The sequence below is a fragment of the Papio anubis genome, chromosome 10, assembly GCF_008728515.1.
Source record: "Papio anubis isolate 15944 chromosome 10, Panubis1.0, whole genome shotgun sequence".
In the NCBI taxonomy this organism is placed as follows: Eukaryota; Metazoa; Chordata; class Mammalia; order Primates; family Cercopithecidae; genus Papio; species Papio anubis.
The window spans coordinates 94,325,902-94,337,984 of record NC_044985.1 but is presented as its reverse complement, the minus strand read 5'-3'; the positions used below and the strand labels follow the sequence as shown (position 1 = coordinate 94,337,984).

At 34.7% G+C, this 12,083-nt stretch overlaps 1 protein-coding gene across 1 annotated transcript in view; it reads right to left on the bottom strand.

Moving 5' to 3' along the window:
- CPS1 (carbamoyl-phosphate synthase 1) overlaps positions 1–11,420 on the bottom strand; it is a 119,346-nt gene extending 107,926 nt beyond the window's left edge. The window contains exon 1 of the mRNA XM_021923956.2: positions 11,098–11,420. Coding sequence (XP_021779648.1) covers positions 11,098–11,223 — 126 coding nt within the window. The 5' untranslated portion in view covers positions 11,224–11,420. The remainder of the gene's footprint in view (positions 1–11,097) is intronic.
- Positions 11,421–12,083: the final 663 nt, after the last annotated feature.

The window sequence follows — 12,083 nt, the reverse complement described above, 5'->3', positions numbered from 1 at the left end:
CTTTGATGCTCACTGACTTCTGGTTATTTTACCAATTTTCATCTTCTCCTCTTGAAAGCAAAGACAAATATTTCACACAGGTATAGATCATGCTAAAAGATAGATGATGAAAGTAAGGAATGAGTTAAGGCTGGGTGGCAATTACTGCCCAAATGGTACCCTTAGGCTTTCATCTACCAGTCAGGTGTCATATAAGTAATGTCTTCAGAAGAAGACCCTAAAAGGTGATTTCTAAACGTCATTCTTTAGGTTTCCTCATGAATTGTTTCTATCATTAATATTAATTATCTATGTTACGTAGAAATCTAATCTTCCATCACTAGGGAAAAGAATAAAGCTGCATTAAGTATATATAACCCAAGCATTCTCTTTTTCTTCCTTTACTTTTCATCTAAAATGCTTGCCAAATTTTACTGTATGTCAGCAATAAATTTGTTTTAATTCACTGATGTTGTTTCACGCTGACAACATTACATTTCTATACCAACTCCCCAACTATGTTATAACTAATAATTATCCCATTTTCTCCCTCTATTAAAAATACCAAATCTATTATATTTTTATTGTTTTTGTTGTTGAGGTCTATGTATAATCCTGGTACATCTTTGGCATTCAATAAATGTAGGTATAATTAATTTTGGAAATAGTAACTAAAGATAATGTATACTTTAAGCTTTCTCTAGTGTGAGTTCAAATGTTAAAATGCCTCCCTTAATAAAAACTGTAATACTGATATTTGGATAAAGTAAAGCATTAACATTTCTTAAGCATGTCTGGTAGAAGTAGATTGTCCTGTCACTATCCTATTTCTACCTTCTGCCATTACTTTACTGATAACCTATTAAGACATAAACTGGGTTGCATAAATACTTATCTATGTTTATTAAAGTCTATATGCAGTTGTACAAATAAGTTGAGAATTTGGATTTGAATAATAAATTTATACTGTTCTGGGAAATGTATCTTACTTCAAATAGAATTATGAAGCTATGTTGAAAAAGTAGGGTTTGGAAGCATGTTGTGTCACCAAGAACTCCATCCTGATCAATTCCCTATGACATCCTTAATAATAGTTAACATGAATGTACTGAATACTATCTTTAAAGCCATTAGTGGGTTTTCTTATCTAATCTTCACACACACATAAAAAAGATGTAGGTAACATCGAAATCTCCATTTTACACGAGCTAACTGAGCCTCAGAGAAGTAAAGATCATTCTACTAGCAATTGGAGGAGCAGCAGTTTCTGAATCCAGTCTGACTTATAACCTCTTTTTCTTTTTCTAAGCTTACTTTTATTTCTGCTTTCCAATTTCTTAAGTGAGGATAAAAAGAAATTTAAGCGGCCTGACGCGGTGACTCACGCCAGTAATCCCAACACTTTGGGAGTCTGAGACGGGTGGATCACGAGGTCAGGAGATGGAGACCATCCTGGCTAACACGGTGAAACCCTGTCTCTACTAAAAAATCCAAAAAAATTAGCCAGGCATGGTGGTGGGCGCCTGTAGTCCCAGCTACTCGGGAGGCTGAGGCAGGAGAATGGTGTGAACCTGGGAGGCGGAGCTTGCAGTGAGCCGAGATCCCGCCACTGCACTCCAGCCTGGGTGATAGAGTGAGACTCTGTCTCAAAAAGAAAAAAGAAGAAAAGAAATTTAAGCATGAATTCTATTTAAATTTATTATAAGAGCCTTAATTCAAAATTGCCATGGATAAGCCACAACAGGCCCAGGTCAACCAAGAACTACCTATCTACAAATCTGTAAATTGTCAGAGTGAAATGTCAAGTCATTAATTATTTGAGTCATTAAAGTCTGATGAGAACCAGCAGGTTTTGAGAACAATTTGCACTGATCCTAGGCCCTTGAGTTCTCAAGCTTTGAAGATTGTTAGAACCCTAGATGCTGTGATGAATAAGGAGATCTACCTCTCCGTCCCCCCTCCATTTTCCCCAGTGATAGAGGATTCAATTTCTAGATAACATAGATAATTATTCATATTAATAATGGAAAGACTTGCTGCCCTGCTGTGAGGAGTGAGGTCAGCAAACCATCTCCTGCTGTCAAATTGTTCAGGGTCTGTCTCAGCTGTAGAGGGCTGCATTGCCCCATGACCTTCCTGGAATACCCCATGGCCAGTGACCGAGTCAGGCCCAGATATAAAGGCTCAGGTCCCGTCCAGGGAAGTCTGGTGGGCAACAGCTTCCTATCCAGTTGGTCATGGCTTTATCAAAACTGCATTACAGTTTAGTTCTCTGTCCAGTTCTACTTTCTGAAGCTTCACAGAGGCTGATCCCTATTAGACAGCATGCTCCCCAAACATCATCTCAGCATTTGTTTACAGAGAACCTAACTCATGCTAGGTACTTAAACCAAATGATCAAAGTCTTTATGCCAAAGTTAATGTTACTTCCAAGTTACCTGATGTTCAAGAGTGGAGGCCGCATGTGAACATTCACTTAATTTGAACAACTAAGCACAAGTTTAGCATGCAACTGCCTAAAATAAAATTCATACAGAGAGAAAGAGAGATTTTTCTGTACTTTCTAAAAATCTTACGTTTTTATGAGATTTTGTTTGAATCTCATAAAACACACAAATATGTTTAAATTTTTGAACCAATATGTTTAAATTGTGGCTACAGTTAATAACATTATCTCCACCTTTTTGGAATTATGTTTGTATGTTTTTCTTCTCCCACCCATGTAGTTATATTCATAAAACATGTAAACATACCCCAAAGAAATAGGCCAGGGATTGTAGCTAATATGGATATCAAGAAAAATGCCTTAAGGCTAGTTTCCACTAACAGTCTGGCATTTTTTAGTCTGGAGCCTACAGGTATTGTGAATCTGCGAGTCAATCAGGTTATAAAATAAGTAGTGAAAAATTGTGTTCTCTTGTTACTTCATATGAATTTAAAAATTAAAGATTAAATTACTAGTCTCTACGGCCTAGTAATACTAAATGTTTCTTTCGTCTGCAAATTTATTGGAGGAAGATTCGTAACACTGTAGATTTTTTCACACACAATATTTAGGACTAAAACTGAATTTTCCTGTGTATATGTAATTGCTCCATGTTTAATCTTACTTTATAATTGTATTTAGTACTCCTATTTCTAAATTAAACTGAATTACAAAAATAACTATATGATCTCCATTCTTATATTACTTTTATTTTTTATTTCTTTATTTATTTATTGAGATGAAATCTCTCTGTCGCCCAAGCTGGAGTGCAGTGGCACAATCTTGGCTCACTGCAACCTCTGCCTCCTAGGTTCAAGCAATTCTCCTGTTTCAGCCACCCCAGTAGCTGAGATTACAGGTACTTGTGCCACCACACCCAGCTAATTTTGTATTTGTAGTAGAGGTGGGGTTTCACCATGTTGGCTGTGCTGGTCTTAAACACCTGACCTCAAGAGATCCGCCTGCTTTGGCTTCCCAAAGTGCTGGAATTACAGGTGTGAGCCACCATGCCCGGTCCCCATTCTTAAATTACTTTTACAATGAGCATTCTAAACTAAATTTAATGCTGCAATTCTTAATATTTGTAAAGTCTGAGGATTCTTTCACAAGTTATAAGTCATTTTTAATGAAAATACATTTTTGTGAGGGGGGGTTACATATAAGTAGAAATTCCAATAAACTCTCAATGGCTATTTGTTTGTTTATCTGCTGTGGATGTTGGTATTATTGTTTCACCATTGTCATACAATATTTCAATTTTCTAATGATATTACCAAAGAGAATACTTCAAGATCTGAAATTTCTCTAAACATCTCATCTCTTTTAGGGGTTTTAAATTTCCTCACAATTAAAATTCACCGTTAGCCTACATTTATGGGTCTATTTTCCTTTCTTAGTAAGATGATTGATTAACTTTATGGGACCACAAAGAAGTGACTCCAATTTCTCACTTTAATACTCTCAGTTTGAGATTCAGTTTAAAAGGGTAGATGTTTCAAAGTCTTTTCCAGAATAGGAATAATGCAACATCTATTAATGAGAGTCACACAGCTACATTCCCCTTGAAAAGGGTTTGAACATGTGTCCCTGGTGCTATGCTAAACTGATTTAGAGGGCTTAGTCTTAGGACGTAACAGCCAAAACTCAAACATAATTTATAATTTAATCTATAAAAGTTTTTGAAGCAGCCTAGTGTTTATCATTATTGTTAGGTTTTCCTTTGCATTCAGTATTATGCTATTAAAAATCATCTACTCATTGTTCATGTATTGTTTCCAACCCATCAGCATTCTGAACTAACTCTAAGGATATCGATCCTTTACTTTGAACCAGTTTTCTTTGGGTCTTTTATATCAAGACGGAAAACAAGTCAAAATGAGACTTTTCTTGCAGCCTAAAATTGCATTAGGTTTTTGTATATGTGGAACTTACAGGACTATAAGAGAAAGAAACACATTGAAACTGAAAAACAGCATGTTATGTTACAAACACATGACAATATTTAGGTTGAAGTGGAAGAAATATGTCAACTATAAACAGCATTGCCCTAAAATGTCCTATTTGTAGAATTGTTGACAGCCATATAAAGCAAGAATCCTTACTTATTCTTTGATTTAAACAACCTATTCTCAAAAAAAGAAAGGAAAGGAAAAATTAAATTTGTGTTGTATTGCGATAACGTTCAGTATGTAAATGAGCTCGTGAGTAAGCAATAAAATAACAGCAGAAGAAATGACTTAGAACATTCTGAAGCCAGGTTAAACAACAACTATGGCATCAGATATATAAGTACAATAACAAAACTTCAAATTAAAAAGACCCATCTGTTGTTTGAAGCCTAATTAAAATTCTAACCAGATTTGCTAATGTTTATTTTGTTTTATGTACAAAAGCAGGCAACCATGTGTCCTTGTTTTAACTGCAGCACTTACATGTCTGTAAAATAGGAAGAACAGAAATGTTTCTTCTCCTGGATAAGAGACTCCACCACTAAAATGTTCTGGATGTAAAGCCTTAAGCTAATTCAGCAACAGATTTCATAAAAGGTTTGGAAAAAAAAAAAAAAACACCATTATAAAGTCAATAATCCCCTTAAGCTAGTAGTAAAAATGAAAATAATTTACTCTGGGATTGCTGTATTGCTGTTGAATCATTCATCTACGTAAATTATTTGCACATCAGAAAAAGTAGAGGCCCCACATGTTTTTTTTTTCCATTTTCACCAAGGCCTAAAGCTATATAACATACTTGCCTTCTGGCTTACCTGATGTTTCTTAGCTATTAGTATGCCTCAGTACTCATCCTCTTAAAAAATAAATCTGAACTAAGCGCTGGAAAGTAGAAAGCCTAAAGCCAGAATTTATTTCGGGTAATTATTGTGTAGATAATATGGTAAAAAGTTACAATCAAGTAAATGAAATCTTATTTTTTTATTGTTGGAGTTATACTATTAAGATACGGATATTTGAAATTTAGAATTTCAGCACAATTTGTCTTTGAAATATTTCATGAGACTTCTCTGCAGTTACAAGGCCTAACACTTCAAAATTTTGAAGCACTGTAACATCAGTAATCAATTAGGTCTTACCACATTCTAAGTTAATAATCTTACAAGCATTCTAAGTTAATATTAAGTCATCGGTCTTTGGTTAAACATAAGCCAACATTAGGGGGACAAAATCACAAGGTTAATTTACTTGAGTATTTTATGTTTGAACATTAATAAACAAAATATTTAGATTCATGAATCATTTTATTCTAATAAGATTTCTCATTGTAAATGAAATATAGCACTTATAAAAACTTCATTACAAAGTATGTTCATAAAGTGTAGGGTTATTAATATGCCTTACTGAGCATCTGCTATGTGGCAAGTTGTTCAGAATCCTGGAGGAACCTACATATCATAAGCTAATTTTTACTCTATGGTGATAAATTAAAATGGTCTTATATTTCATTCTGCATTATAGAAGAAACTTAGAAAAATTCTTTAGTAATGTAGCAACCCTACTGATTCATTTACGAGAACTTCAAATTAGTCAATTACCTCCCTGTGAAATTTAAAAGATCAATGTATAGCATTTAACAAGTTGAAAAAAATAAAAAGAAAACAGAGTAGCCTTGAAAATATTTTTATAAGTTAAACTCATTTAGATCACATGAAGAAAATCAAATGGAAGCTAAAGATCCCTAGGGCTGAGGAGCCTAACGCAAACTTTGACCTTGGCCCGTGCAGCTTTCTTCGGGCCTCCGTTCATTGCAAATGCCCCAGGAACTACGAGTCACATCAAGGGCAGTCAGTATAGCATACCAAACTCCTCCTGAAGGCTCAAAGTAAATTCTAGCATGACCATTGCATAAGAGATATTGAAAACTTTCTACAGCACCCCTCAATTTTTGGAACAAGTTGGAAATACGAAGAAAATCTAATAGAGATGTAAAGGCAGAGGAATAGTCTCCATTTCCATAGCAATAAGACCTAATGTCACCTCTAGATCATCAGAAAGTCTGGCTAGACATGAGCAAATTGGAATGAGGGAGAGGAAAGCATAGGTCAAGATTAGTACTAGTCCCTTAGGCAGTTCTACAGCCAGAATGCTTAGCTTCTGACCCAAAGCTGGGACTGGGGTACTGAGTGATGTGCTTAGGGCCTAACACCCAAAGAGGCACTCCATGACACTAACAGTGACAGCCTCCTTAAATTTTGCATCTCAGGTGTCTATCTCACTCACTTAACCTAGTCTATGACATTTAACCTATAGTTTTTTCAAGGGTTTTATGTCAAGAAGCACATAATTTTGAGGCATTGTTGGTAACAAATAAATGAATCTATATTTTAGAAAATTGGGGATATAAAAAATGGAGAAAATAAAAATATTCAAAAGAAAGGCCATCTCCCAATTAGAGAAATATTGCACGCCAAAAATATGTAAAGTTGTCCATCAGGCAAACTAATTCTGCAACAGCTTATTTGGGACTGAACCCAATTAATATTTCAAAAATGTAGATTGCCATAGATGAAATCCAGTCCTAAAAATGTGTCTATATGTAGTAAAAGTCCAATAAAATAGTTATTTTTAAAAGTGTGTGATAACCCTATCCCCACTCTTACATCTAATGTGTACAGAAGCTCCAATATAATAATGAGTTATATTTCCTGTGAATATCTATAAAGCTACTACAATATAAGTAAATGATTCTAATTGTAGGAGTTTTTATAGTTGCCAATTTCTAATCAAATGACAATAGCTCCTTAAGACTGAACTGAATAGATACTTCTATGTCAAAATCAGAATATAAAATCTTACAAAATGAATGCCTTTCAAAAGAAATAATGACTCCCAGTGCTTATTCATAGCTGAAGTATCAGAGAGGACACTTAGATTGTTAGGTTCCTAGCTTAATTATAACACAGGTCACCATTGTTAAAAAATGAATGGATTAATGTTAGAAGGAGTACTTATTGAACACTTTTCTATTCATAGGGAACTTAACCTTTACAATTTAATACCTTTGATTTCCAAATTCATTTACAAGTAAAAATAAAACTATTTAGTCTTGATGACTTTCCCAGATTTGAGAACTCAGAATTCTTAAGTCTGTAAGTTTCTTGAAATCAGAGACTATCCTCTTCCCACTTACTTCTATTTATCATTCTTCCTGTATACTCCCATGGTAGAGGTTTCATGTTTACTAAAGAATAAATGAATGAATAAAAGAATGAATGAATGAATGAATGAAATAGGTTATTATGGTGTCTATTCTGCCTTTTGGAATTAAATTTGCCATACTGAAAAAAAAAGATTATTTGCTTCATTTTCCTTGAGTCTGATTTATTATAAGAAATATCTTCTTAGAGATGTTTAATATAAGGCAAAGGTGAACAAATCATTATTATAAATATTTGAGAATTCTTATCAAATACCTTGTCATTGCAACAACTTGAAAAACATAAGGACTCTTTGACATAACCCTCCACTAACTCCTCCTACTGTATAGAATGGAATTTTTGTTAAATATCCAGTTTTTGCTTAAAAACATCCAGTTTTTGCTTAAAAACATTCAGTTTAATGATTTAAATTTAAAACTTTAAAGATTTTAAAAAATTGTTCATGTGTGACAATCACATACTTTTTCGAGTAAATCAGTCATCATTTCCACTATACAGATGACAAAACTTAGGTTCAGAGAACATGTGACTTGTCCAAGATCAGAGCATTAGGAAATGCATAACAGGGGTTAGAATCCAGATCTTTTAGTGCCCCATCCAGGGTATATCCCACTATACTGTTGCAACTTGTAATAATGAGCGCTGAACCTTTTCAATACTAATGGAAAAAGATTATGGTCTCTAAAACTTCTTAGTATTTACAATTTTATGGTTGTTGATCATTTACACCCTTGATATCAACTTTCTTTAAAATACAGAGAACCTTGAAATTCTTTCCTCTTTCCTGTAAGTAAAATGCAACTGTGTCAATTGACAAGGCACTCTATAAATATTAGCCACCGACAAATACCCAGGGAAGGGCCACATAAAATTATAAGTGCGTCATTGCTGTTGCCAAACCCACCCTCTCTGTCTGTCATCAAAGAGAGAGGAAAAGCGATCTCTAAATACGTCGAAAAAGCAACCCAATTTACAGGGCAATGATTATAGATGTGACCACAGGGTGTCTTTCACAATCCATTTACCGTCTATAACTAGACATAATGCTACTAACCTTTAAAGTGACTGTTCTCAGTGCCCTTCACTGACCATTATGTAACTACATCCTAATGATTTTAACTGTCTTTAAAATATGATGTCGATCTAAAAATAGTAAATTTGGCTATATTTTTCTAAGACAGTTGAGTTTTTAAAGTGAAGGCAGGAAGAAAAGTAGGTAGAGGACTATTTAAAATAAGTGAATAATAACACAAGTCCCCTTGGGCTGCTCTATGGAATTTTAATTCACTATTGTGAAGTTCAAGAACTTCTATTTTTTGTGCTTGGCATTCCTCCAAAACTCTGGCCAGTAATGATTGAATGTGAGTAATGGCTTTTACACCATGAAATGATGGCTTAGTCCTCCTACAAATTTGTCATTCTTAGCTGTGCACTGTGACAGACCCTTGAAACAGATCTGTCACCACGAGCTAGAACTGCTTTCACAGTAATCCATCCACATAATTAGACCATTTTGTCGTGGTTGTGATTGTGGTGGTGGTTGTATGGACTTATTGTGATCTTGGAGAATTGGATTCTAATCTCAATCATATCTCCGCCATTTTAAGTCAGTACTCACTCAATTTCACGGTTTCTGGTGTCTGATGAAGATGCGCCTATCCTTACCTACATATCTACCTTCTCATAGAGTGAGAAGAAGATATTCCAAGTCACCTAACTTTGAAGTATTAGATGGCACATATAATCATACGGGATAACTTTCATTACTATTGATTTTCTCTGAGCTGATACGTGAGTACACTTGAGGTATTACTAACAATAAATTCTCATAGTTTACATCTAGTTACAATGTCTTTGATGTTAGTTAGGCTTTCCCATCTTTTTCTATAATGAAACTAAATTCAAGGAAATGTCTATAACTAGACATAATGCCACTAACCTTTAGTGACTGTTCTCAGTGCCCTTTATGGCCACATGTAACTACATCCTAATGATTTCAACTCTCTTTAAAACATGATATCCATCTAAAAAGAGTAAATTTGGATATATTTGAATATATAACTACATAAAAGACATTTTCTTTTCTGGTTTTGTTAATTTAAAATGGTAATTTCCTACCCTCTTGTTAGCATCTTCTCAATGTTAAAGGCTGACGTTGTTAACACACCACTAAGGCTACTATATGTATTTCCTCCTTTTTCCTGGGATCTTGAGCTTGTTTCTCTCTCTCTCTCTCTCTCTCTCTCTCTCTCTCTCTCTCTCTCCCCCTCCCTCCCTCCCTCTCCTCCCCTCTCCCCCACCATCCCTCACACTTCTCCCCTCCCCCTCTCCCTGTCTCCATCTCTCTTCCTTTTCTTTTACTCCCATTCCTTTCCCATTCCTATCCCTGGTGTCCACAAGAATCTATGAGTATTCCTTGGCCTTGCAGGTGTCAGAACCAAAACCCCACTGAATCCTGACTTGAGCAACTGAAACAATAGAAGCTTAGTCAACTCAATGAGCATACAAAGTATAAGCACAACACTCCAAACTATGAGATCCCATTTTCATATCAACAGAGGTTTTCTTTTGTTTTTTCTATTTCAAATTTTACAGCTTTTACTACTAAAGAAGCAATATATCTAAAGATAATATGATTGCTTAAACTTATAGTCACTAAAGATTATTTTCATTGGCAAAGTTCCTATGGAGTAATTTCAGGTTTCTCTGATAATGAACGTCTTCATAAAGTTATAGGAAGGAGCAGAGGTTCCTACAGGAATTTCATAATTCAATGCTGGGGGGCAGGAAGAAGGGCAATTAATGTTTCTTTCCTGGGCTTGCCCCCTCAATTATAGATACCTCTGGAGGGACAGAATTATCAGCTTCTATCTGCCTCCATGTATTACTCTACAAAATGAAAATAATAAATTTGGCCTGTCCAAAAAAACAGCCAGAAGGAAAAGGAAAAAGCTGAAGCAGTGTCTACATGATGACCTGCAAATATCAAAACCACATATTTTCTAATTATATTTAAAATTTTTTTAATGATATTTCAAAAGAGAACTTTTCAGTAAGCCCTTTTTACAGAACAGAGCTTAACACACTATATACCATAATGTGGCTCACACACATATGAGCAGCCCCATTTTTTAAAATCCAAACTGTAAGCAATAGTATCTAGGCACAGAAAGCTATCTGTGAAAGAATAGATGTTTCTTTTCCAAGCAGTGAACTTACATTTTACATGTTCACAGGAATTGTCATCATTCTTTATGTTGGGTAAAAATTACTGTCATTTTACTCAGATAAGATAAAAACTAGCATTTGCTAACTCAGTAGGTTCCATAGTAAAGGAAATATTAATACATTAGTACTTCGGAGCTATATTCAAAACTGTATTTGCTTTGTAAGGGACACCTTTGCTTCACAGCTAAACTCTACCCCATACTATTTTATCAGAAACAATCAATATGGGTATTACCTTGACAGAAAGAAGCCTGATGCCAGGTCTTGAAAATTTCCATTTTTGGTGTGCTGTCACATTGGTAAAGCCAAAACCAGTCTTCACTGTCCTCACCACTTTGCAAGCTGTCAAAATCCTCGTCATTTTGAAGATGATTTGTGACTAAAATTAAATGAAATTACATATATTTTATGAGATTGTGTGATAAGACTTTTTTTAGTTAATGTAAAAGAAATCTGGGAGGGGGTACAGTCAGTGTTTAAGGCTGACTGCACAGCGATCTTTGAATTTCCATTCATTCTGCCATTAAATGTCTTCAGCCACAGCTCCTCCTTCTCTTAACCCCTCCTCCTGAGGTAATGTCCAGAGATGTTCCATGGGCATGTAGCACAAATTGCAACACATCAAATACTACCTTCTCCAGCTAAAATAATGCTGGGGTTGTAGAAAACCAGCCATCCATCAAAGGAATTGCTTATGCAGCTGAATGGAATGACATAGACATCATGGACAACCTTATCCTAAAGAGCAGCAACTTTCAAGATGCTGAGGGTCATAGGATTTTACTTGTGTCACATGTGATACCTAATATGCCTCATAAGAGATTTTAGATTCCCAAATAAAGCTGAACCCTTGCCATTTTCTGCTGGAGTAAAAAGACAAGGTTCTTTTTACAAAAAGTAAAAATCAGAGCATCCTACAAGTAGCATTTTTACTATTTATAAAAAGAATGTTAGAAACTTTTCTCCACAAATATACAATATGTTTTGGGTTAATATAGTAGTATACTACATTCTTACTATAGCATTGTTCTGTGTTTCAAAGCTAAAGCAATCAGTAATATCAAGTAAAACACAACTAGAGCAAAGTGGACTATTATATCCCTCTTATGCCTCTTAAATTTGTAAAAACTTCATGAAATGACAAACACTCATTTTAATATAAGCACTATTCCTAAGTCAAGTTTTTTTTTAGTTATTAAAATGTTATATATAAAATTTTCA